This window comes from Lepisosteus platostomus, chromosome 4 (assembly GCF_059453375.1).
Source record: "Lepisosteus platostomus isolate fLepPlt1 chromosome 4, fLepPlt1.hap1, whole genome shotgun sequence".
Taxonomy (NCBI): Eukaryota; Metazoa; Chordata; class Actinopteri; order Semionotiformes; family Lepisosteidae; genus Lepisosteus; species Lepisosteus platostomus.
The window spans coordinates 61,121,525-61,146,347 of NC_142614.1; the positions used below are offsets into that span (position 1 = coordinate 61,121,525).

At 35.0% G+C, this 24,823-nt stretch overlaps 1 protein-coding gene across 1 annotated transcript in view; it reads right to left on the reverse strand.

The window, feature by feature from the left end:
- Window positions 1–414: 414 nt before the first annotated feature.
- Window positions 415–24,823, reverse strand: part of LOC148673555 (guanine nucleotide-binding protein subunit alpha-14-like) — a 44,575-nt gene continuing 20,166 nt past the window's right edge. Inside the window, exons 2-7 of the mRNA XM_088630161.1 lie at window positions 13,507–13,691; window positions 6,281–6,435; window positions 5,991–6,119; window positions 3,877–4,006; window positions 3,099–3,252; window positions 415–2,791 (exon numbers count right to left, since the gene is read on the reverse strand). Of these exons, the coding sequence (XP_088486287.1) occupies window positions 2,601–2,791; window positions 3,099–3,252; window positions 3,877–4,006; window positions 5,991–6,119; window positions 6,281–6,435; window positions 13,507–13,691 (944 nt within the window). The 3' untranslated portion in view covers window positions 415–2,600. The remainder of the gene's footprint in view (window positions 2,792–3,098; window positions 3,253–3,876; window positions 4,007–5,990; window positions 6,120–6,280; window positions 6,436–13,506; window positions 13,692–24,823) is intronic.

Here is a 24,823-nt window from a genome sequence, read left to right on the forward strand (position 1 = left end):
GTTTATAATAATAAACTATTATTATTATTTCTCCATTAATATATCATCCAAATTGTTATAGTCTACTAGACAAAATAAACAATTTAGCTGTCTGTGCCATCTGGTTAGTGGAGGGATTTGTGTAAAATGTTGAGTTAAACTGTTTTACGTTCTGAAACACAAGCAGCACAGTAACAAAATCCAAAACTAATGTTAACCGAGTGGCACTCTATTTATCTATTTCTATTGCACTCCAGGAATTTAAATATAGTATATCCACCTACAATTTCTATAATGCCATTGTCTGAAATTGAGGCAAATGGCAACACACTACATTGATAAAAAATCAACTGGACACAACTGTACGTTCTTACAAATACATTAAGACTGCATGCCAGACCTTTTATGTATAATAGAAAATGATGAGTCAAACAGTTATCATGTTTTATCATTTTACTGTAAAGGTATAGAATGACCATTTCACAGTTGAGACAGTTGAGATCAGTATCAGAAAATAGCATTTTATTCTCAAAATTGCAATTGCAAAATAGTCCTCTCGTCCACATTTAAGAAACAAGAGTCAATGTACAGTACATCATACTTCGGTAAAGAACTGTATCAGATGACAATATAGTAATATACAAATTAATTTAGAACTAACAGTATTTCAAGAATCTAGACAATTTAATGCAATACAGTATATATAGAAATACATATTTACATCTGAAATAGAAACAGCATACTACTGTTTACAGAAATTGCATCATTAAAGTCTCTTTTCACACAAAGTGTAAGCTATTATTTGGTACCATAACATTTTTTTTTGCAGATTCTGAGGTTAATCTTTTTAAACAGTTCCCGTTTATCCACTGGAATGTGCCTAAATTAACATTCAGAAAACAGACATTAAGACAACCACAGTAAGTAGACGCAAGCTCCCAACAACATGCCAATTTTATACTTTCTACCCTGAGTTCCTTTAACAGATATTAAGGAGTTTTCATGTATTTGTAAACTATACTGGAATACACCGTCATAACAGAAAAAAGTGAAGACCTGTAAAAATCTGTAATAAAACACAGTAGTTAATTTTCCGGTATTTTCTTTTCAATGGTACAAGGAGATCACCAGAAAAATGCTGATTTAGGATCTTATTGGAAGTGAAAGTATTACCTTTCTGCGCCCCACCTCAATTTTTAAATCTTGAACAACTAAAAACATCTTAAATGGCGGTTAATCAATATCTTAATTAACATCTCGGGTACAACAAAAATTTGGTTGCCGAGGAGCAGTGCTGAATTACCCTTACCCCAACCAAACACTAATCCAATCTCCTGTGTAATTACTGATTTAGTACAAAAAACAGCTGCCATTAAATTTAGAGTTATTGTTATTACTTTTCTGAAGAATTTTAATAATATTATTGACAACAGATCCAAATATCAATCAAATCTTTTTTTTTTACTTTCCACATCTGTAAAAAATGTTCTGCACTGAGCAAAAATTATAAGAGATTTGCCATTAAAATGCAACATCATTAATGAGTCAGGGTAATATGAACATGTCTAAAATTTGTCTTCCTCAAAGTGGAAAGAACTGTACCTACAGATCAATTCATTATTTTATGCCAGGGAGGTTAATTTCATAATGGAAGGTGGGAAGGGTAGAACTGAGTTTGGTCTGTGGAGTTTTCTTCAAACATTGTTTTTTACTGCACTTTCTAGCATAGAATTACCCTCTACTTATTTTTTTGTTGTTGTTGATAGCACAATGGAGCAGGTTTTCACACTAACCTATTATTATTATTATTATTATGATTAAAAATAATATTTTTTAATGTCGTATTCTTGCAGAGGGTTGCCCATCAGATCCTCAGACCTTTGCATTTCGTATTGGCCATTTCTGCAGCAGATACTTCTTTGCACAGAATTGATGGGATTATTTGGAAACAGCTTAAAGTTTGAGGGTGTTTATGCTTTGAGGCATTTAAATATATATTGTACATATAAATAAACATAAATATTCCTACATACCAAAGTTAGGAAAACCAGCTCACCAAAACAATAAAGAGTGTTTTGTAAACTAAAACTTTGTATTTCGTTTCAATAACTAATCAGTCTTTAGGACTTCATAAAATTATATTACTTTCATAATTCTACTTACAGTTAATTGACCAAGAAGAGGTAATCCTTATACATGTCTGTCCTTTTCAAGCATTTTTGCTATTTTTTTTTCAAAAAGAGGAAATTCTACAAAATTACAGAGCAACTGAGTTCTTCCTCACTTTAGAAAGAATATTTGGCTTCAGCTCTTAAGTAAAAAGCAAAGTAAAAGTTTTGCATTTGTTTTCAGTTTTTATACTTATATTTTAAATATTGAACAATATACCTACATTACAAAATGAGTTTAGAAAGGATAAAAAAGTAAACTTAGACCCCTCACAAGAGACCAGATTGAGTTTTTCTTCTTCCAGAAGTCAATATTGTTCTCAACCTTTTTTTGCAAAAACAAAGACAACTGGTGTTCTGGTGACAACGCAGCAAATGATTGCAATGAGTCGACAACTGCAGGAGCATATTTTGTACTTCTGTCTTCACTAGGCTCAGCCCAGGGCAGTGACTTTACACCAGGCTGAACTCTTTGAGGTTCTGCTGGAGGATCGTATCCTTAACAGCAATAAAGACAAAGCGAATGTTCTCTGTGTCTGTGGCACATGTGAAATGAGAATAGATAGCTTTATCTTTATCTGAATTTTGTTCCCGGTACATGCTCAAAATGAACTTTTTGGCAGCCTCAGAATCTTGCTTGGGACCTATAAATTCACAGAAAGCAAACACAATCATGTCACATGTCATAGTATTGTGTGCAGGTCATAATATTTCAGTGTTATTTTGTTAGATGCAGTTAGATTTGACCAGTTAAAAAATTTACATTTGTGTTAAATACAGTATTCTTCAATAGTATCATTTTGGCTTATTTCAGGCTGTAATGTCGGTTAATAACAGCTGTTTTTAGACTGGGTTTATGGATATGCAGCACCAAAACAGAAAATTACTAAATGGATACTGTTATGCATGCCAAAATGGAAAACAGTATGTAAACGAGCACAGATTACTTACCAGTAAACTCAGGAAAATATTCCACTATATGGGAGTAAATAATCTTCTCTTCAAGGATATCTGTTTTATTTAAGAACAGAATGACTGAAGACTGCTGGAACCAGGGGTAAGTGATAATAGTCTTAAACAGGGCTTTGCTCTCTTCCATACGATTCTGGAAAGAATCCATTATATACATCAAATAAGATGCAATGTTACACGATTATTTAGATTTATTGAAGATGGGTTTAACATTCCTGAGCATAATCACATTTATTGTCCTGGAGTGTTTTTTTCTTGTTATTTTCTTTACGTTTTCAATCACGTTGTCAGAATTGTTGTTATTCTCCACCTCATTTCTAGACACAAGATAGTATTATGAAAATAAAAGGTTATTTTCAAGCAGATGTAACTGAATATAGACACCTTGACAGTCACTCTAGGGATCTGTTATCAAGACTGAATTAACTTTTAACTCACACACCCAGTAGTGGTTAGCATTGCTGGGAGACTAAGCTGTAATAGACTAGTATCCTTTGTACAGGACAGTAATACAATCTGACTCCACTTCAACAGAAATGCTTAAGCTCTAGGCTTAGGAAAGAACTCCTACTTTTGACTACTGCACCTATATATAAACTAAACATTACACTTGCTTTGTTGTCCACATCTCAAACAGGATTATTTCTATCATTTCATACAAATACAGTTGTACAGATAGTTCCTCATTTGTGAGCTGATTGGGCTTAATTCTTTTGAAAATCAACAAAAAGGGACAGATAAAAATACAATATCTCACCTCATTGTCACATTCTGCTAAGACTTGGTCATATTCACTGAGTGCAACTAAGAAAATGATGGAAGTTACATTTTCAAAACAGTGAATCCACTTCCTTCTTTCAGATCGCTGGCCACCAACGTCCACCATTCTACAAGGTAAGACAATTTTACCCCACTCACGTTAATGAACATCAAACAATCCGCTTCAGGCATGCACAGGGGTGAAGTGTCAAAACGTGGCATAACAGTTGAAATACTGAAATCAAACTCAACCGAAGGTTCAGTTATAATGGAGTCCTATTTGAAGAGGACCTGTAATTATTTGTAAAAAATACATTGGAAACAGATTTACAGCTCCTAAAAGTTAATAAAAAGGGAACAATAAGGATAAGCGTGGAAGTACAGTAAAAGTAAAAATGCCCTTGGCTTAGGCAAACTAGGCAATTGCCTAGGGCCTGGTGGATACCAGTGGACCCCCTCGATGAGCAACACAACACATTTTTAATCAAGTTCAAGTATGTACAGTAGCTGCTTGACCACCGGCATCTCTTTCTGTTCTTGATCTGTTCATCTAGGCTGTTAAAGTTTGTTAGTGATAAATTATAATATTAACAGTTGCACTTACAGTGCCTTGCGAAAGTATTCGGCCCCCTTGAACTTTTCAACCTTTTGCCACATTTCAGGCTTCAAACATAAAGATATAAATTTTTTATTTTATGTGAAGAATCACCAACAAGTGGGACACAATTGTGAAGTGGAACGAAATCTATTGGATTTTTGAAACTTTAACTAATAAAAAAATGAAAAGTGGGGCGTGCAAAATTATTCGGTGTCTTCCTTGGTCTTCATGATGCTCTCTGCGCTTTCAACAGAACCTTGAGACTATCACAGAGCAGGTGCATTTATACAGAGACTTGATTACACACAGGTGGATTCTATTTATCACCATCAGTCATTTAGGACAACATTGGATCATTCAGAGATCCTCGCTGAACTTCTGGAGTGAGTTTGCTGCACTGAAAGTAAAGGGGCCGAATAATTTTGCACGCCCCACTTTTCATTTTTTTATTAGTTAAAAAAGTTTCAAAAATCCAATAGATTTCGTTCCACTTCACAATTGTGTCCCACTTGTTGGTGATTCTTCACATAAAATAAAAAAATTATATCTTTATGTTTGAAGCCTGAAATGTGGCAAAAGGTTGAAAAGTTCAAGGGGGCCAAATACTTTCGCAAGGCACTGTATCTTCACTGTAAGATGACAATATCAGTGTGGTTTCAGCTGCTGCTGCGTAGTTAATGTTGTGATGATCGATTTCATTAATCTTTCATCGCGTCAAACACGTAATGAAACATTACAAGTGACCCTTTCTTGCGTTCAAAAAACTATGTTGGAATGGTTTAAAATTAAAATTATGTAGCTGCAAAGGTACGTCGAATCATGTCACTGTAATAATGCACTGTATTTCATTTGGATTTCAGTCTGTCAGATCCATGTACTGTAACTAGCGAATGGTAGACAAGCCACATTTTCCAACTAGACACGTAAGCTACTTGAGTTAACAGTTTCACATTTCTCATTACTTCTTATACAGTTATACAGTTAATTTATTTAATAGTTCTAACCAGTTAAATAAGTTTGGGGTGGGAGCTGACAATAGTAGTGTATGCGCAAATTGTGACTTGGAGGGGCCCCCTTCCAAGATCTTGCCTAGGGTCTCCTAGGGCCGGCCCCGGATATGGGGATATGAGTTGAGGAGACTGCAGAAACATTTTCATGCCTACAAGTTTAGAACCACTGAAATGACACATCAGAGTAAAACATTATTTTAGTCTACCATTCCATCTCTGAAGAGCATAATGAAGGTAGTGACTCCCCAACATTTTTTTCTGTAAATGTTAGGATAGTTTTTAATGTACCTTAATATACTTTTAAAGTGCTGTAATAACAATTTGTAGTTAATGTCTATATTTTGTGTGAAAAGCTCAGAGACAAATGTTAAATGGCCTAACAGATGTGCACACTATAATATGTATATAGACACCAGTAAACTAAGCTAAAGTTTGGATATAACTTTGCATGCTATATGTGCATGCATGCAGGACTTAATACTACCTACAGATGTGAGATTATACCTGAAGATGACATTTTCTAGATCAAAGGGGTATTCTATGATTCCAGTTGTTGGTACTCTGACGCGTAGGATGTCCTGCTGTGTGGGCAAATATGAAGGATCTGAAATGCGGTCTAAGTCACCAAGGTAACTGGAAAACATAAGATAACAAACATTACAGTTCTAGAAGCACTTAATATAAAGAAATAATCTATTAGACACCAAGCAAAAATGCTGTGGTATAAAACATACTGTATGCACATTTAGCTAGACAAGGGAAAGGAGAATAAATAAAAATAGCTGTGTGCTTACTATTTAGCTGAATCAGACAACTGATATTCCCGTCTTCTGTCATAGCATTCCTGGATTCCAGGATCATTCCATAACTTTCTGACGGCTTCTACATGTTTTGTCTCTAATGTAATCACCTTGTCAACTTCAACTTCATCAATCATGTGTGCGTTTTGCTACACAGAAGAAAAAGATGCATTAACAGATGTTTTAATGAATAATGGGAATAAAGATTTTTGTTTACCATTACACAAAGCTTTAACATAGCAGACATATACATAGAGGGTCTTTTATTTCTAGATCTCATTTTTATTTTTTTCTTGACGTTTCAAACTGTACATACTATTATTATGAAAATGGATTTTTCAACACATAATTCCTTATCACTAGGTAAACCAAGAATACAGTACTTTACAGACTGCCAGAAAAGAGAGTTCCTAACTACTAATTCAACACTTAACCATGTCTAACTCAGGGAAAAAATTCTCAATACATTTGCTATGCAAATCTGACCAAGCTCAGGTGTTTGTATGTTTGATTTTACTGTGTTTCACTGTGTCATTACAGAGATATCTGCTCCTCAGGATAATCAACTCTTTACAGGAGTTTATATGTTACAAAACAAGACCTAAGATACCCAAAATATCTGAACCTGGTCACACAGAAGTGTGTCTGATCATTGGAAAATAAACCTGAAAAATGTTTGTAAAGCACTCAGGTTTGAGATGTACTGCCTTCCAGTTTTAGAGGACAGAGGTAATTGTGGCTCTGCAGGACCAAGTTATTTACAAGCCACTCAAACCACATTCTGACACAAACCACACTTGAGGAACTGAGACCTCTGTAATGTTTTTAGGCAACCACAATTTATTTCTTACTCCTGACTCATTACTTGCAGATGAATCTGAAAAAGGAGTGTTAAAGGACAACAATTGATAAACAAGTAAACTATCTGAATGTCAGGTACTGTATGTACTGTACAGTGCAATCAATTAAGTATAAATCAGTCATAGTGAGTGAAAGTATTGTATGCCTATTGCTAAATCAACTACAACAGATACAATGCCCAGCCAATTCCAACTAACAAGGTATTAGCCATAGCAAAATAAGAAAATTCCAGGCATTCTCAATTTTACAGCACAGGATAAGCGTTGAGAAAAATATTGTTAGAACAGAATTAAGCAATACAGTTAAATGGAGTTAAATTGGACATTGCTTCAAGCATAAAATGAAATACTCAAGCAAATATAATTTATATTATGTCAAGCAACAATTTTTACATTAGTATCATATTTGATTTCTATCATTAAAAGTGAGATTAAAACACATGAGATTAACTTCTAAAAAAGAAAATGATGTCTGGAACATCCATGTGAAATGCAAACTTCAATTCTTTTAAAAAAATAAAAGTGAGAGATATTTGCTTATCTTCCATTAACGTCTTGCAAATGAGACATCTGATGATCCTGAGTCAAGACAACCACTAGATTTAGAAGCCAAGGGAAATAGGGTGCAAAACTTCACTTATTTGCAAGGGCAATGAATGGATATGGCTCTAGATGTATTAACAAAAGTCTGAAATTGGAAAAAAGGCCAATAGTCATGACAAGGGCTAAACATTATTAGCATGTAAAATGAAATATTGTTCCCATGGAACAGTCGGAAACAGTCAGTTTTGATTTCATCACACACTGACACAGCATAGCTACAGTTTTAAAATAGAATATGATATATTTCCCTTCACTGCAAATATCTTCACCCCTTCCAGTGAAATCCCAGATGGCATATACACAGTTTTTAAAGTAAATAATCTTAATCAAACCTGAATCCTCAAACTGAAACTTTTTTATGGGTGGATCTTAAATGTACTCAAAACCAGCTAAGAAAATAATTTTCTAAAATATCTTGATTGCATAAGTATTCACACCAGCTGCTAAAAGAAAAGCAAAATTAGTTCAGGGGCAAAAAATCACTTTGTCAAGTGAATTTAAAGCAAATATTCAAACACAAAGATCAGTTAGCATTGAACTCAATGGTGTTTTAAGGCACAGAGCAGAAAAGGGTAGAACATTTTTAACAATTCTGAAATACCAAGTATCTTTGAGAATGGTGAAGTCATTCACTTAAAAATGGGAGGTCGATCATACCAGCTTAGAAACAGCTAGACAATCGAGCTGCCCCTCCAAACAGAGCAAGGAGGAAAATGGTAAATTATGACACTGTGAGGCTAACATCTTTTTGTTATTTCTTCCTTGGTGAATACCTGATATTATAAAATCATCATTATCTAAACATTTTATGTCACTTTAATTTATTAATACTCATTTGCTGTTTTAATACTTAAAACACATTTCTTACCTTTTTCAGCCTTGATTGCAATATTTCTATCCCTCTCTTGGTCTTCCTAATATCATTTTGAACTTGTCCTTACATCGCATTACACACTTTACCTGGACTCGTTTTACAGAACTTTTTTTTCTTATATTCTTGTAATTACTGCATTTAATGGGTGACATGGTAGTGACACAGGGATTGCTGCTGCCTGAGGGGACGTTTTGTGTGGAGTTTGCATACTCCTCTCATTGCTGTGTGGGTGCCCCAATTTCTCCCTACAGTCCAAAGACAACGTTCTAGGTTAACTTACAGTACATTTCCATAAGCTCTCTCGTTTTAGTGAATGTGTGTGCTCTGTGATGGACTGGCATCTTATTAAGATATGTTTTTCCGTATGCCCATTGTCTGACTGACTCAGCTTAGGCTCTGGGTCAATATGGCCACGTAGTGGACTAGGCAGTGATAGAAGATGGAGAATTTAATTATCTGAAAAATGGTTATTCTGACTTGTTTATAAGTGAGATTAATCTGTCCTGTGCTTCAAGAAGACTCATTCCAGATTAATGAAGAGTGATATATTTCTGTAACATGGTGACAAAATTGAATGCAGTATTCAACTGTAAAGTAGTACAAAGAATGTAAAGGAATATAAAGGAGGCCTAACCAGTGTTATATACAATTCTATCATAACATCCCTTTCTTTGAATTCTACACTTTTGACTGGTTTAACATTTTGGTTGCCTTTTTTATTGCTTTCTCACATTGTCCTCAAGATAATCTCCCAAGTCTTTTTCATAAGTAGCCTCTTCTAGCTTAGGGTTTCCCATTTTGTATTTGACAGTTCATGTTTTAACCATTTAACCTAAACTGCTTTATGATTGTTCTGATTTGATATCAAACATGGCTAGTTTATTATTCCAGAATCTTGGTTATTCATAACAAAATTGGCAGTGGTCCTAGTATAGATCCTGGCAGAACTCCACTAAATACTGTACATCACTTCACTTTGAGTATTAACACCTAATCTCTCCCCTCTTTTTTCTATTTAAGAACCAATTCTCAATCCAAACACTTGCATTTCCCTGGATGCCTACCACCTACAATTTCAGAATTTATCATTTCGGCAGAATCTTATCAGAATCCTTCTGCAAATCTAAATGCAAATCTGTTACCCATCTCATTTAGATGTCATCAGTTACTGTACATCTGTACAGATGTGCTTTGCCATAGAAAGGTTTGTAGTGGTCAGAATCCTGAACCATTTTTCTTCTATGGATTAATCATCGTGGTTCATTAATCATTATAACAGTTATTAATGCTAAACCAGGATGAGTACATTTTAAATAAATAACACGACAGTATGTAATGGTTGTGCCTAGTATTGCACTAATGCTGAATGCAGCAGTCACCCATGACCACAATTTCAGTTTTACTTGCAGACATTTCTATTGGTAATTTCCAATCAGTGGGAGAAAAGTTAAGTGAAAGTCACTTCGTCCTTGATTTATTTACACAAGACTCCATTATAAGTGCTACCTGAGTTCTATAGGTCTACAGGTCTATTGCATACTACTATCACGATACTATGCCTTGACACAACTATGTCTGGCCAATCTTTATTCATCTAGGTTAAATTCTTGTATCTACATTCTCTTTTTATATATATGGTTCCCCCTCTTTCTTTTCTTCTGTTTGGAAACAGTGTATCCACTAAAATTGTATTTGTCATGACAAATCCTTCTCATGATACAATTCTATAGTAATAATAATAATAATAATAATAATAATAATAATAATAATAATAATAATAATAATAATAGTTGTTCTAATACTCATAGATTTGAGATATAAGTATTTAATTATTGCACTGTGGTATGGTGGTTAGTACTACTGATTCACAACAGTAGGTCCTGGATTTGATATCAGACTCAAGCACTTTCTAATCAAATGTCTTTTGACATTATTTTGCAGTTTGCATTTTCCTCAGGAAGATCAGTTTGTTTTGCTTTTAATCATGATTTCTGTCATTCTGCTTCTATTTCAAATGACAAAATTAGGGAACTAAGAATTTAAACTGAAAACGCTTCAGCATAAGGCCAGTACATTCTTGCATGATCAGCATATTCTAATACTAAAAATGGAAAAACTTTCTCTTGGCTTTTTATTTGCATACAATATTCATGCTATGTTGAGAAAGTACAAATCATTTATTTTTTGCACAGGAACTACATAACTGCTTGGTTGCTGTTTGAAATAGTTGTAATGATTTACTGTATCATGACAGCTAAAGAGCAGGAATTCATACTTTAGATGTTTCCTAACACTCAAGTCTCATTTGTCATCAGGTTTGCCGACAGCATAAGTAGACTCCAGTTTATGTTCAAACACTTCTGAGGCATTATTTTTTTACGTGTTAAATTGTTGAAATTAGTAACAAAAATAATCTGATACTTCTGGTGTATTAATCATTGAGTTAATGATCTTATTCAGTATGTTGCTTAACCATATATGTATAAGAACTTCTGGTCAAAGAGGTAAATGGATAAAAAATACATTAAATTTTAAAATTACCAAGATTGTGATTTATAGGGTTGAGACAGAGAAATTTCTAGTAACACAAACAAAAAAAGTTGATTGAAATGTCCATGGAATGCTGTCACACTGTTCCCCAGAGAACAGATGTAGCCTGTCTAAGCAGTACTTTGTAAACTTTGGGGACCCGTGCTTTAGATAAATCAGGTCATAGATACTCTACAGTTGTACAGTACATTGTAGGGCTCACGGTATCTAGTATTTAAAGTGAAAACTAAGGCCCTAAGTATTCTTTTTAAAACTTCATTATAACACTTTTCAGTTCATCAAAGATAGTTACTTATGATATCATACATCAAACTCTTTGGTTCTTTGATGTGATGTGAAGAAACACATAAGCAAAGAAATAAAATGCTATTACATTTTAGCTAACAACTTTTAAATTCTTTCCTTAATGCTTATTTTGGTGTTTGTTTAATTAAAAGCAGAGATTACTGGACAATAAAACAGAGCAGATCATCCTGCAGTTTTTAAACTTTTTAAAGAGACACACCCGATAACCTTTTCATGAACCAGATACTCAAGTTGTACAGGTTTTGGAAAAGATATCTGTCTAAAGTGATACCTGTCTAAAGCTTACTGTCTGCTTTTTACCCATAAAATAGATAAGTCCTTTTGATGCCTGTTTTTTTTCATCTAGAGACTTGAAAAACAGAGATGAGGTGTGGAAAAGTGATTGGGTAGTATAAAACAAGTACCTTTGAACTTTTTCCTAGGGGGAAAAACAAAAACTGTACAAATCAAAATTCCAAAGATATTTGTACATTAGGAAACATGTACATTTTTGCATGGTATAATTCATCTTTAAAAATGAAGATTCTGGCTGCATGGGGCTGCAGCAGCTTTATATAGAAGACTAATAGGCAAAATGATGGGGGATTTTCTTTACAGAAATAAAATCTTGGTATTAAGTTTGTTGGTATTTATGAAAGTTCCCTATTCTTGTGATTCTGCTATCACTATAACCTTTAGGATATAATATGGGTGCTAGGGTCTAATCCGATAATACACGTATAGCAATAAAACAGCAACAGTAATAATATAACTATAATGTCAATAGCTACATTTAAAAAAACAGTGGAGGAAAAAGTAAAATACTGAACGAGTCTAAAGCAATTTGAACAACTATATTTCCTTCTTGAATGATGATGTGAATCAATGAACAGATTTACTGTACCAACAATATTTTGCATGAGTCATCTTGCTTTCAGGCAACAGACAAGACAAATGTGCATGTCAAGCCATGTTTACTTATGGAAACAGGCTAGCAAAACTGCTTAAAAATCTCTTCACAATTAAGCTCTTTAATTTGAAAAGCAAACTGCTGAGCTTACAGGATGTCTCTATATGGAAGCACCATTTACACATAAGCAAATGTAAACCAAATTTTGTTAGTGACTTTCAATACGTAGCCTTTTTCTAAAATCTAAACCATTTCTTCTCATTTTTAAATTCTAGTTTAGAATGTTACACAAAAAAACACAAGGATCTTGTTTTCAGTAATTACCAGTTCAAACTGCTATTTCGGCACTGGATTTCTCAACAGTAAAATAAATACACCCTTTAGTTTCCTAAATAAAAGTTGTCTGTAACAGAACACACAAAAATAACAACTTCATACAGATTCCATCCAAAAACACCCTTTCCTGCATGAACTTCCCCAGCGGGCAAGGACACACAAGGATTAGCAAGACAGACATATTAAAACAGCCCCTATTGTAAGATCTGACTGTTTATACACTTTACTAATAATGTATCCATAATGTAGGATAAAGGCAGTACTAGTCTTTGCCACAGCACTGACGATAGCTGTGGAAATGGCTACAGGCTTTGAAAGGGGAAATCAAACACCAGGGACAGAGTCTCTCTCCTGATACAGTACCTCAAATACCAGATCACGATACAGCACCTGATAGCAATTTCATGGAGTCAGTTCTCACAGTATTAATAAAGACAGAAAGGGATAGTATTCATGGTGATAGTAAAGGCTTAAGAAGTACAGTAACTACTGGTGTTGCAGTTGCACTTTACTGTGCTGTTTAGGCCACCACATGTTAGAAATAACTTACATTTGTATCAGTAGGACAGAAAAAATAAACACTGGCAAAATTTAGTATTGAGGACAACAGTCATTAAAGCAAAACCTGGTATGCATTGCTTGAAGAGAAAGACAATCTCAATAAGCAGTTTTTAAAGCTCCATGTATTAGATTCATAAATATATTTCGATCTCTTTACTTAAGTGTAGTAAATCCTGGCAGCATGTTTACTTTGTACTGTACCTCCCTCCACTGAAGAAGAAATCATAGTCAGAGCTCTTACTATGTTCTGTTCATCCTTGTACTGTATCTTTAGAGCCTCCATTGCCCTGATCATGGACTGCATGGCAGTGAATATGTTCTGATACACCAGCTTGGTGTAGTCCTTCTTGTCTTCATCCGTGTATCCAGACCCATGGATGATTCTCATCTGCTTGATGAAAGTGCTTTTGCCACTTTCTCCAGTGCCTACAACAAAATCAGACAAAACTGTGAAATTAGTATGAAATAATCACAAAGCACTTTCAAAGTATCTGACAAGGCACACAAGATGCCAGATAACTTTTCAACATCTTTTTTTTATATTTTTTAATATTTCTGAATGTGTTATTACTGAAATCTTGACAACAACAACAAAATGTCTCTTTTCATGCAATGTAGCCTTATTTCAAAGTGAAATGAGTTGTAACACTTTTGAGTATAAACTGGCCAGGCTGTGTCAGCACAGTAAGCTTTGGTCTGGTCTAAAAAGCCTTCAGTCTCCATTTAAAATGTCATGTCATTTGCCAAACCGCTTTATACCATACGGTGTCGCGGGAAGCCAGAGCCTACCCGTCAAGCAATGAGCCAAGGCAGGGTACAACTTGGACGGGGCACCAGTCCTTCAAAGGGCATGTGCAAGCCAATCATACATGTGGACAATTGAGGACAATTTGGAGACCATGGTAAAGGCTGAGGGGGGGGCCGATTTGGCCCGGACACTGGCCAAACACCCCCCCCCTACTCCCTACTCTTAGAGAAAATGCCCAGGGATCTTTAATGACCACTGAGAGTCAGGACCTCGCTTAAACGCCTCTTTTGAAAGACAGTACCCACTGCAGTATAGTGTCCCCGCCACTATACTGGGGCCTTAGGACCCACACAGACTGCTGATCCCACTAACACCTCTTCCAGCGGCAACCATAGCTTCCCAGGAGGCCTCTTATATCCAGGTACTGACCAGGCTCAACCCTGCTGAGCTTTAGTTTTAAAAACAACAATGCAATAATTTTTGCAGAAGCTCTGTTTAGTTGATACAAGACAAATGTGCCAGATATAAGTTAATCACAATACAACCATGTGAAACCACAAAAATTACATTACAAAGATGGAAATAACAATAGTTTTTTTACATATGATCACATACTAATAGAGTATTCAACACATTTAATAAAATAACAAGTAAGCATTGTTATATTTGACATTTAGTTGTGATAAACCTTCACTACTGTGATTTAAGAGCTGTAAACACTGTAAATAGCACATCACACCGATATCTTACTAATATACTGATAGTACAACTGATGTTATAGACTCTATACTGTATTTGTACTGTACATGTATGCAATTGTGAGCATGCACATTGCTAGCACTACCCTGCAGTAAACTAAAGGATAAGAGACTTTAATTCAGGCTGCAGTCAACACAAGCGTTTCACTAATGCATGTATTAAGAAATTAAGGCTTTTTTAAAGGTCGCTGCTGTTTGGAGCTTACCTCCTTCACTTAATTTGTGTTTTAAAAAGAGAAACAAGAATGTGTTAAAATCACTTATATAGACATTTTTCAAGAAAGTGCCCAGGTTAACTTTAGCCTTTCCAGACATCAGAAATATCAAACTCTCTGGAAAATGGAAGCTAATGCAATGGCCATGCAATATCAACGGGAACCATAAATTAATTCAACAACTCTGAATTCTGAAACAAACACTGGTAAAATCGAGAGAAATTGTTATGAAAGCATTGGTTGGTATGTATTGCTGCTTGAAGAGAAGGACAACCTTGATAGCAGTTTTGAAGATTGCATGCATCTGATCTTGCATTCTTACTACCATTGCAGAAGCAGAAATTTAAGTTTAATTACATTTCTCAAATTTAAGATTTATTTTCACAGCTTTTAAATTACTGGTTGGAAATGAAATAAAAATAAAAATCATAGAGCATCAACTCTTATACTGTAAATAAAAATGGCAACTACTGTACCTGTAATGTACAGTACATGGGAATAAGTAATAGGTTTATTCCATGCTGAAAAAAAGAAGAAAGAAAACACAACAGGTCACCCGAAGAAGACTCCACGGCCGAAACATTGTGTTTTCTTTCTTCTTTTTTTCAGCATGGAATAAACCTATTACTTGTTCCTTTGCAGCCTACTCATGCTGACGCAGCTACCCACCTGAACATGTACAGTACATGCAAATATACAATGAATATTTTATGAAGTTTAAATTACAAGTCATGATTTGAAAGACAAAAATGTTCATATTGAACTACAGTATATTGAACTCTGTAAATGCTGTATCATAAGATCTTCTTTGGTAGAACACTGAAAAATGGTTGTTTTATACAGTACAGATAAGAATGCCATGAAAGCTCCTATGACAACACTGTGACAGTCCTATAATGGCAGAATTCTTAATACAACATGCTGTTGAATGTACTGTCTGGCAGAAGCAGGGAAGAGAATTTACATTTACGTGAATGCATGCCAAACAAAAAGAAGAGAGAATGTTTTAAGAAAGCCAAGACAGTTCCTTCCAGTGTTAAGCCATATATCCAAGACATACTGGAAATGTTGTTCATCTCTTTGGAGAGTCCAAATCCAAATCAACTATTTGGTAGCATTATTAGTCCAGTTATACCGTATATGGTAAACTGTACAAATAAATTACGTGTACTGCATATGCATCCTGTTGACCAGGCAAATTCTTTACCAATTAACTTCATAGGTTTCAACCAATTCTATCTAAGGCCAAATCACCAAAGTTAGAACTTTGGAAAATCTTTTAAAAAACAATTACCTTGTTATACCCACCCAATCTGGAAGAGCTAGGTTCGTGTTTTAACACATCACAAGCATCACAGCCTCAGACTGGAGGTTCAACACCAGCTGGAGGAGAGACGCAAACCCAAGTGCAAGTAACTGATGACTGCAGAGGTAACACTGCCCACTGTGTCTTTCAGAGTTCAGACAGCCATGAGCAAATACGTTACTACTACTCGGTGGCACTCAGCCATTTGAGACTCTCAGTCAAAGTTGGCTAGTAACACGAACCAGTCTTCAATCCACAATGACAGAGCTCAGCCTGCACTAATACTTAATACATTAATACAATGCTTGCATTAACACATCACACAGGAATGAAGGTTTAATACTGTACGTATATTCAAAGGTAAAACAGCTTCCACTAGGGGGCAGGTCCCCTCCAGATGCTGTTGACTGTAATTCTGGTCCTTGATTACTAACCATTCCTAGAATACTTATTTCACCAAAATAAATCTGTGTCTTTGACTACAACTTTAGTTCTTGTATTTTGCCATTGTTATATATGGCTTCCAAATAAACATGGGTTCTTTCCAAAATGTCTTTCTAAATACTGATATTCAAGAGAAGCTGATTAAACTCTCATTAACAAGGAGATCCAGTCCCATCTTCAATATCTGAATTTAGATTGCACCTTTGCTCTTTAAAGTGCTGGGAAGTCCAGAAACACTGTCATAAATCTCCAGAAGAGATGACAGACATCCACGAAACCTGTGGTGCAAAAAGTCCTCTGCAAAGATTTGAATATGAATATCTATGGCTTCCGGGTGCAGCCAGGGTGTGGTGGCTGTGGTGACCCAGATTTGAAAAGACAAATACCATTCAGATTCAGATTAAGGTATTGCCACAAAACCTCTATTTGAGATCCTGCCTTTGGCCAGTTTAGGGTGCTTTATATTTTCTTGTGAACATGTTTTTATTGTAGGAGCTTAAAAAAGCTTAATAAATGAATGAAGGAAGCCAGTGGCTGGAATGAACTGGTTTACAACAACATTAAAGGGAAAACTAAGCCTTTTGGAAGTCCTGAAATTTGCTGTATTATGGAATATATCATGTCAGCATTAGAAATCCTAAATATTTAAAAGCCATAATAAATAAAAATACAAAATGAAAAGCTGCTACCAAATTTTTCCTGCTTATTTTTGCTTGTGCAGGAGCAAGGGTTTTCATGCGTAGCAGGTACTGTAGGTGGTCAGAAGTAAACACATTTTAATTACTGTAACAGGGTGTTACATAAGCCTGTGTTTACCTGCTTCAGCTGTATACTTGCCAGCTGATTCATGTAGCACAGGTTCTAAGACTGATACTAAGGAGGAAGCCATTTAGTCTTTCTAGCTTATTTGGTAGTAGCTAAATAATCCAAGGACCTCATGCAGCTCTTTCTTGAAATAATCATTTTTTCTACCTCTCACATAGTTTTTAGACAACATAAAGTATATAGCTCTTGCTACTTGGTTATTAATAATAATAATAATAATAATAATAATAATAATAATATTATTACTATTATTACTATTATTACTATGGGGGGTCTTGGTCTTTATACAATTAACCCAGGACTTTTACTGTATATTTGTAGGTACAAACTAAATAATCTGTTCTTAATGTTGTTCTCTAACTCTGTCTATTACAGTGTCCACTTGTATTCCAAGTCCCTCATTTCCATTGAAATCATTGTTATTGGTTTCGTTTACTTACTGTACACTGTACTGCATGTTTGAAGTCTAGTGCTTTAATGTTGTCTTGACTTCCAATACTAACTTCTAACAGTGCCTTCCCAATGTATTGGGACAGCAAAGTCAAAACTATTATTTGAATCTGTGCAAGAAGAAGGTCTCTATTCCTTTTATGATCATGTAAATTCATTTTTTTTCTCTTTTGAGAAAAAGGGATCTGTGTGTTTATGCAGATTCGTCTATGTCCTCTTCAACATCACGTGGGGAAGCAATAAGGAAAAGCAAACAGAACGCTCCAGTAGGGTACAAAACCAAATGTGTATAAAGTAATCTAGGGAAGTTGTGCTTTACATTAACAGTGCACAAGTAAGACCTCACTTAATTAACAATATGGTGTTCCTTTTTGGTAACTATAACAGAAAAAGGGTATTGTAGCTTTACAAAGTATTTCAAGAAAAGCAAAAACAAAGATTTCACATATGGACAGGTTTAGGAAGATCAATGTATTCAGTACAGAACAAAGGAGATTGACAAGAGATTTGATTCAAGTACTGTATATAGGATGGTAAGGGGTATACAGTAGTAAGGATTATCCAATAGGGCAGTTTCAGTCAGAAGTAAAACAAGGAAACTAGGTCATATCTGGTACCTAAAAAGAAATGTATTTAGGACAGAGAATAGGAAACTCTTTAGACATAGAGTTGTATACAGGCTTCCCTACCAGTGACTGGACAAAATCTTATATCCACTTAGCTAATAAACTTCCTAATGAGCAAGATGGGGCAAACAGTGTCTTTTCATTTGCAGCCTTTCTTGAGTTCTTATGTTTGATTTTTGAATCTCATCAATAGTAGAAGATCGTAAAGGGTGTTTTAAAACTACTTCTTTCACATGCTGTATGATCATTATCACAAACATTATGAACATTTATTCCTAACTGAAACTTTAGAGACGATCACCTTTTAAGCTGCCTTAAAATATTCTTAAAAATACATGCTATACAAAAAGGATTACGATTTAAGTTATTGTCAAATGATCGTCGATTAGACAGAACCCTTTTCAATGACAAGAAAATAATATTTAAAGGGAAATGTAAATCTCTTTAGGGGCATCATTATGTGGCACATCCACAATGTGGTAACATCATATCAAACATTAAATCCCAAAGCAATGTTCAAAACGCATTAAAATAACAAAAGTATGTGCTTGAGTTATGCGAGTCCCTATTACTGAAAAAATGTTAGTGTTTGTTCCACTCCACTTTCTGATTTGTAGTTTTGATGGGTATACTACTGTGATATCTAATAAATTTTCCCTGTATTATGTCTTGTCTGACAAAAACTAAAATTAAACATTGAATATATTTAAAAAGCACTATGTAAGGTAACTTTTTATTGTGTAATTTAGAATGGACAAGGGTAAAGGATCTCTAAAGTATGTATTTGTATCTGTAACAGCTTGGTTTGAAAAAAGCGATGGAATATGTTACCTTTCCCTACATATTTTCAAACCCCACAGTAATACAGACAACAAATCCAGTCTATATTACAGTATATTGCAATGTCCAGATTCCTTCTTTTCTGAGTGTAGATTCTCAATGAACTGAAACATTCTGGTTATGAATGTGTCTTAATGCAATGCACAGGATCAATAAGAAAATGTGTATATGGTTGTTAGCTTGAATGTAAAGTGCAATGGATTTTATGTTAAAAAAGCATATTGAATGTTTGTTTGCTTCGATGTCCCTGATAGAAGGTGTGGGTAGGATAGGGGGTTAATGTGTTGTGAACATTAATTGTTTACAAGGCTTGTAATTAGAACTGACATTATGAGTAACATTATTGTTCAATTATATAAATCCATATAAACTGAATTACAGGGAACAGTTTAAAAACTAATTTAGCTTCACATTAATAGTACTGGTCTGTTTTTCTAATTAAATCCTTCATCCCCTGACTGAGAATGCAGGTTTTCCAACTTGGACAGACCCTCCCAGAGGGAGGGAATGACTCACCCGAGACTTAAGACTCTTTGGAACACTTTTGGCTGTTTTCTGCAGTAAGTTATGATGTTTTTGTGTGCCTTCCACAGCAGGGAGCTGCTATTTGCAGGAGTGTTTCAAGAAAAACAATGTCTTTTCCATCCAGAGTTTAGGGAAACTTTTAAGTCTCAGGGAAGTAGTAGAGAAAGCTGCCTCTGTAGCTAGGTGACATTGAATCTAAGCCATAATACTGGGAAAGTCCATATCCCACATCTCCAAGGGAAACGTTAAAACAACACAAATAAAGCAGAAATCAGAGAGATCTGAAAACAGAAATCTGATAAGTCTAAGCACTACCCTTATGACAGAATACTGTGGTAAATTTACCATAGGATTTCTGTTCCTTTACCATTAGTTTAACTGTGATTTGACCAGGGATTTTCCATGATTTCCTATGTCTTACCTATGCTTCACAGTGCATGTACCTTAGTAAACATTCCTTAGACATATTTATCATGGTATTCCCATGGTCCAATATAGCAAAGTCAACATTCACAGTGTCCAGGTTAATAAACAGACACTACGAACAAGTAATGTAGTTAAAAATAAATATAAGATTTGAATTAAATTGACTAACCTGCACATTATAATACACATGGTGTACAGAAAACCTGCTTATATTAGCTGTCATTTGGGATTATTATGTTTCATAACAGCCCTTTCAGATAACCTATAATTGATACTAGTCTAATAAACAAATTCAAAATGCACAACTAAGGTACTTTTACCAACCTAATTACTTGACAGCATTATCATAATCTGGTATAATTCAGATGAAAGGTGGAAAAACAGACTTTTAGCAAACACAGTTACCAGGATACCAGAAAGCACTCCATTTTGGCATATTCTAGAATTCACTTCTAGACCTTTGGTGAGGTTAATTCCACAGTCAATACAATACATTTTGCCCTTACTTACAGTACGTGTTGTCCAGCAGTGTATTAAGCATACCTGACCTTGGTGACATGCCTAAAATCATTGTCTTCCTTCGTTTGAATTTGACTGGATATAAATGAATTACTCTACCAGCTTTTCTGTGTTTTGGCAAGCACCTGGCACACATTGTGCTATGTACTGTAGTCTATTAACGAAGGAGCCAGAGTGCCACATCTGCTTTGATCCATGCCTCCCACATTTCACTACAACGCTCCTTTCATCAGACCCAGACGCTTATCACCCTAGCTGTCAATCTCTAGGAGAAATGAGAGAGATATGAAAGAATTTCCTTCCCTGAAAGAGAACATATTTTACACTACAAAAGATAAGCCTGTCGTAAAACTCTCTGGATGTAACTGAACCCCACGAAGAATTCTCCTTGATGGTTATCAGAAATATTCTATATGCAGAAAGGTCTACACTAAAAAAATGACAATGTTGCATCTCACAAAAGCAATGGGCCACAGTGTGTTACCCAAATAAAAATACCTCATGGAACATTAACAAAACTAAAATAAAATAAAAAAAATAAATAACTGATAAATGGTCTTTGTCAGACCAGAGCTTGCTCACATAGAAGCTACAGTAGTAATGGTAAGCCACAACTGCACAATGCAGTTCTCGTTGTCATTACCTATTGATAAGACTTCAAGGAAACAAAAGACGATTTGTTAGCTCTGATAATATCCCTAGGAAACAGAGAGAGGGAAAGAGTGGCTGTACAGAGAGGATTCTAATGTGTGACGCACCTTGCTATTTAAAGAGGGGTCAACTGGAAATAGGCTTTTCTACCTTTTTCATTATTCCCTCAGTTTTGTCAACAGCTGATGGAGTATGTATTTTCCAGTGTGCCCATTTCAACAGTCCTGTTTGCATCTGCACCCTTAGCATGACTTGGACGACAACAAAAAAGTGCAGGACAATCTTACAGAGCAACTAAGTGATTTGTGGGTTGGTTCAATTTCCAGTGATGAAGGCATCTCAATGCAAAAGGCAAAAAACACCTTTATTGTCATTCTGAATTAGTGCTATTCTCATAAATGAAACAAGGGCAGCGCAGCAAACTGATCATTGGTACTTCTGCCTCTCAGCTCTTGGGTTCTGGGTTCAATTCTGGGCTGGGGTTCCTTCTGTGTGGAGTTTGCATGTAATCCCTGTGTTTGCAGGCCTTTTTGCCATGCCCTCCAGTTTATTAGTGCCTTCCAAAGACATTTTAATTCATGTGTCTAAACTGTCCATGTGTGTGTGTGCCCCCTGTGTTGGACTGAAGTCTAATCCAAGTTGTAAAGTTTGCCACAACCCTTATCAGGAATTATCAGCTTTCTGATTATGGATGGGTGAACATGTGTCTATATACTGTATATACAGATATATTTTCATATATCCCAGTATATAAAAATGTCTCTTAATATGAAACAGGATGTATTAATGATACCATACTACAAATGCAAGTTATATGGAGCAGAATATACTGTGGAAAACAGGATGTGTATTTACAGGAACAACTGCAAGTGCAAACTACTTTGGGATGATCCCGATTCCACAGGAAATATTCTGATTATGGCATCTTTAGCACTGTTTGAATGAACACTGTACATAATCACTAATTAGCCTTAGACACCAGCTTCTCCTAAATTTATTAGTGAAAAACAGAACATCCTATTATATACGTCTGACATACTATTAATTTGAAAATGTTTAAATGATTGGGAGGTCAACTTAGCACTAATTATTGCAATATGCAAATGTTTGTTTTTAATTATATGGTAGGCTGGCATGCATATTTCTATTTACTATGACTAAACACATTTTTAGTTATTTTTGTTTTAAAATATGCATAATAACAATACAATTTCCTCCTTTTTAAAAAAATAAATCAATAAGGAAGCATACTTTTAGCGATGCCCCTTAAAATACAGATAAATCCACCTGTTTCTATTTTTCATTGCATCACATCAGAATACCAAGAGCTATTGTTTTAATCTATGGTACCACAGTAGTACACACTGTGGGTCTTACAAGAGTTAACTTGCTTACTTTTTCTTTCAATTCAAACTGAAAGTAGCAGTAATTTTGAAACTGCGGTACTTTCTGACTGGTATGTGTTCAACAAGCAGCCAGTTTAAACTGCTCTATAATCCTGACCATCCTGAAAGAAAAACAGAAATGCCAACAGTTCAGAATTTCTTTGTCTAAGTGCAATTTTTAATATTTGATTTGGAGTGTTTTTTTTTTATCAACAGAGACATTCATATCTATTGGTTGTGACAAAATAGACAACGCTGTGACTGCACAACTAAGGATGAATTTGAATACAAAAACTATGTAATAAGACAGTTCTCTTCATTTATTTTAAATTTTTATTGAAAATACTGAGGTTTATCCCTGACAATGTACAGATAGCGAGTCACAATTTGCCAAGCACAATTTACATTATGATTGCTGATCTACTGTGTTTCAGAAACTTGACAAGCAGGGCAAAGCACTACAATCATATAAGCAGGAAGTTCACTTCCTTGTGAGACTGGACTGGAATGAACCTTGACTCGCAATGGACTTACAAAGCACACTTTGTAACTGTGTGTTGATTTGAATACTACTTGTTTATTTAAATTCCACCAGAAATACTTTTGATTCATTTCTAGATTACACATTTCTCTTACAAAAGGCAGCCCAAATTAATGTCTTGCACTGTCTACAATTCTCCCTAGAACTTCATATCATTTGCATTTCTTTTTCGTCTCTGAATTTCACATTAACAACACTTTTAGAAAAAATCTTTAACTTCTGTTTTGTGCACCTTTTCTAGCTTGCCTTCTTCCACCACATCTTCACCCATGCAGCTGCCTCCTTGGCTCATTCCTCGCAAGTGAGGGGATCTTGGCAGCCCTGACCTTCCGACCAAATCTGTAATTTCCTTAGCCAGGGGAGTTAACACCAAACACTAAAAATAGCAAATATGTTATCCCTTTAAAATTTCATCTCATATTCATCATAAGAATCTGGACAATCTACTGAAATATTGGTTTGGTGCAAAAAATGACAAATGCAATGAAAATGTCTTGACATTTTACAGTACAAGTAGTTCTGAGTCAGTAAAATACTTTTTTGGTAGAAGAAATGTAATTAATTTCAGTATTGTCAAAGACTGATCTTGGTCAATAGTACGAATGTTCACAATGGTATTTAATTGGACGGACATTGTCGAACATGAGGTGTAGAATTAGAAATGGAATTGGCTACCTGGCATGCATCTACAGTACCTTAACAAAATGGTGCAATAAAATCTCAGTATGCTGGCACAGTGGTAGGGAATGGTTATTTAAAAATACAGGTCCAAATACAGGTCCCCTGTGGCAATAGCTGCACAAGAAATGCTGCAATTACTGTCAGTTAATTTTTTACCTTAGTTTTACTTTGAATGGGTTTTAATACATTCTGTAAAAAGTATTTTGGAATGTGTCATTATGTGGATTGGTTATAATCCTGTATTTTCTTTAAAGCAAATTTATAGTAGAAATAAGTGTTTGAAATTATAAACAAGGAACAATAAAAAGCTAAAGTTGCATAAGTAAAACAAGCCAACAATAGAATATTGCCCACCATATTGGTCATTATGTACAGTAACAGTAAAACAGTAAAAAAAAAAGATGATTTGGCATTAGTCCCAAGCACTTACTTTGATACTGTATATTCCTGGGCTCAATGGAATGCTCTACACTGATAAGTTACAAGGGGATATGACTCAAGTCAACTCAATTGACTTCTTCAGAATTAAAGCAAAAAAAATACCAGAGGACACATATAGAAACTATGGGGAAAAGCATTTCAAATTAAGAAGAGTAGGCACTTTTTATATAAAGGGTT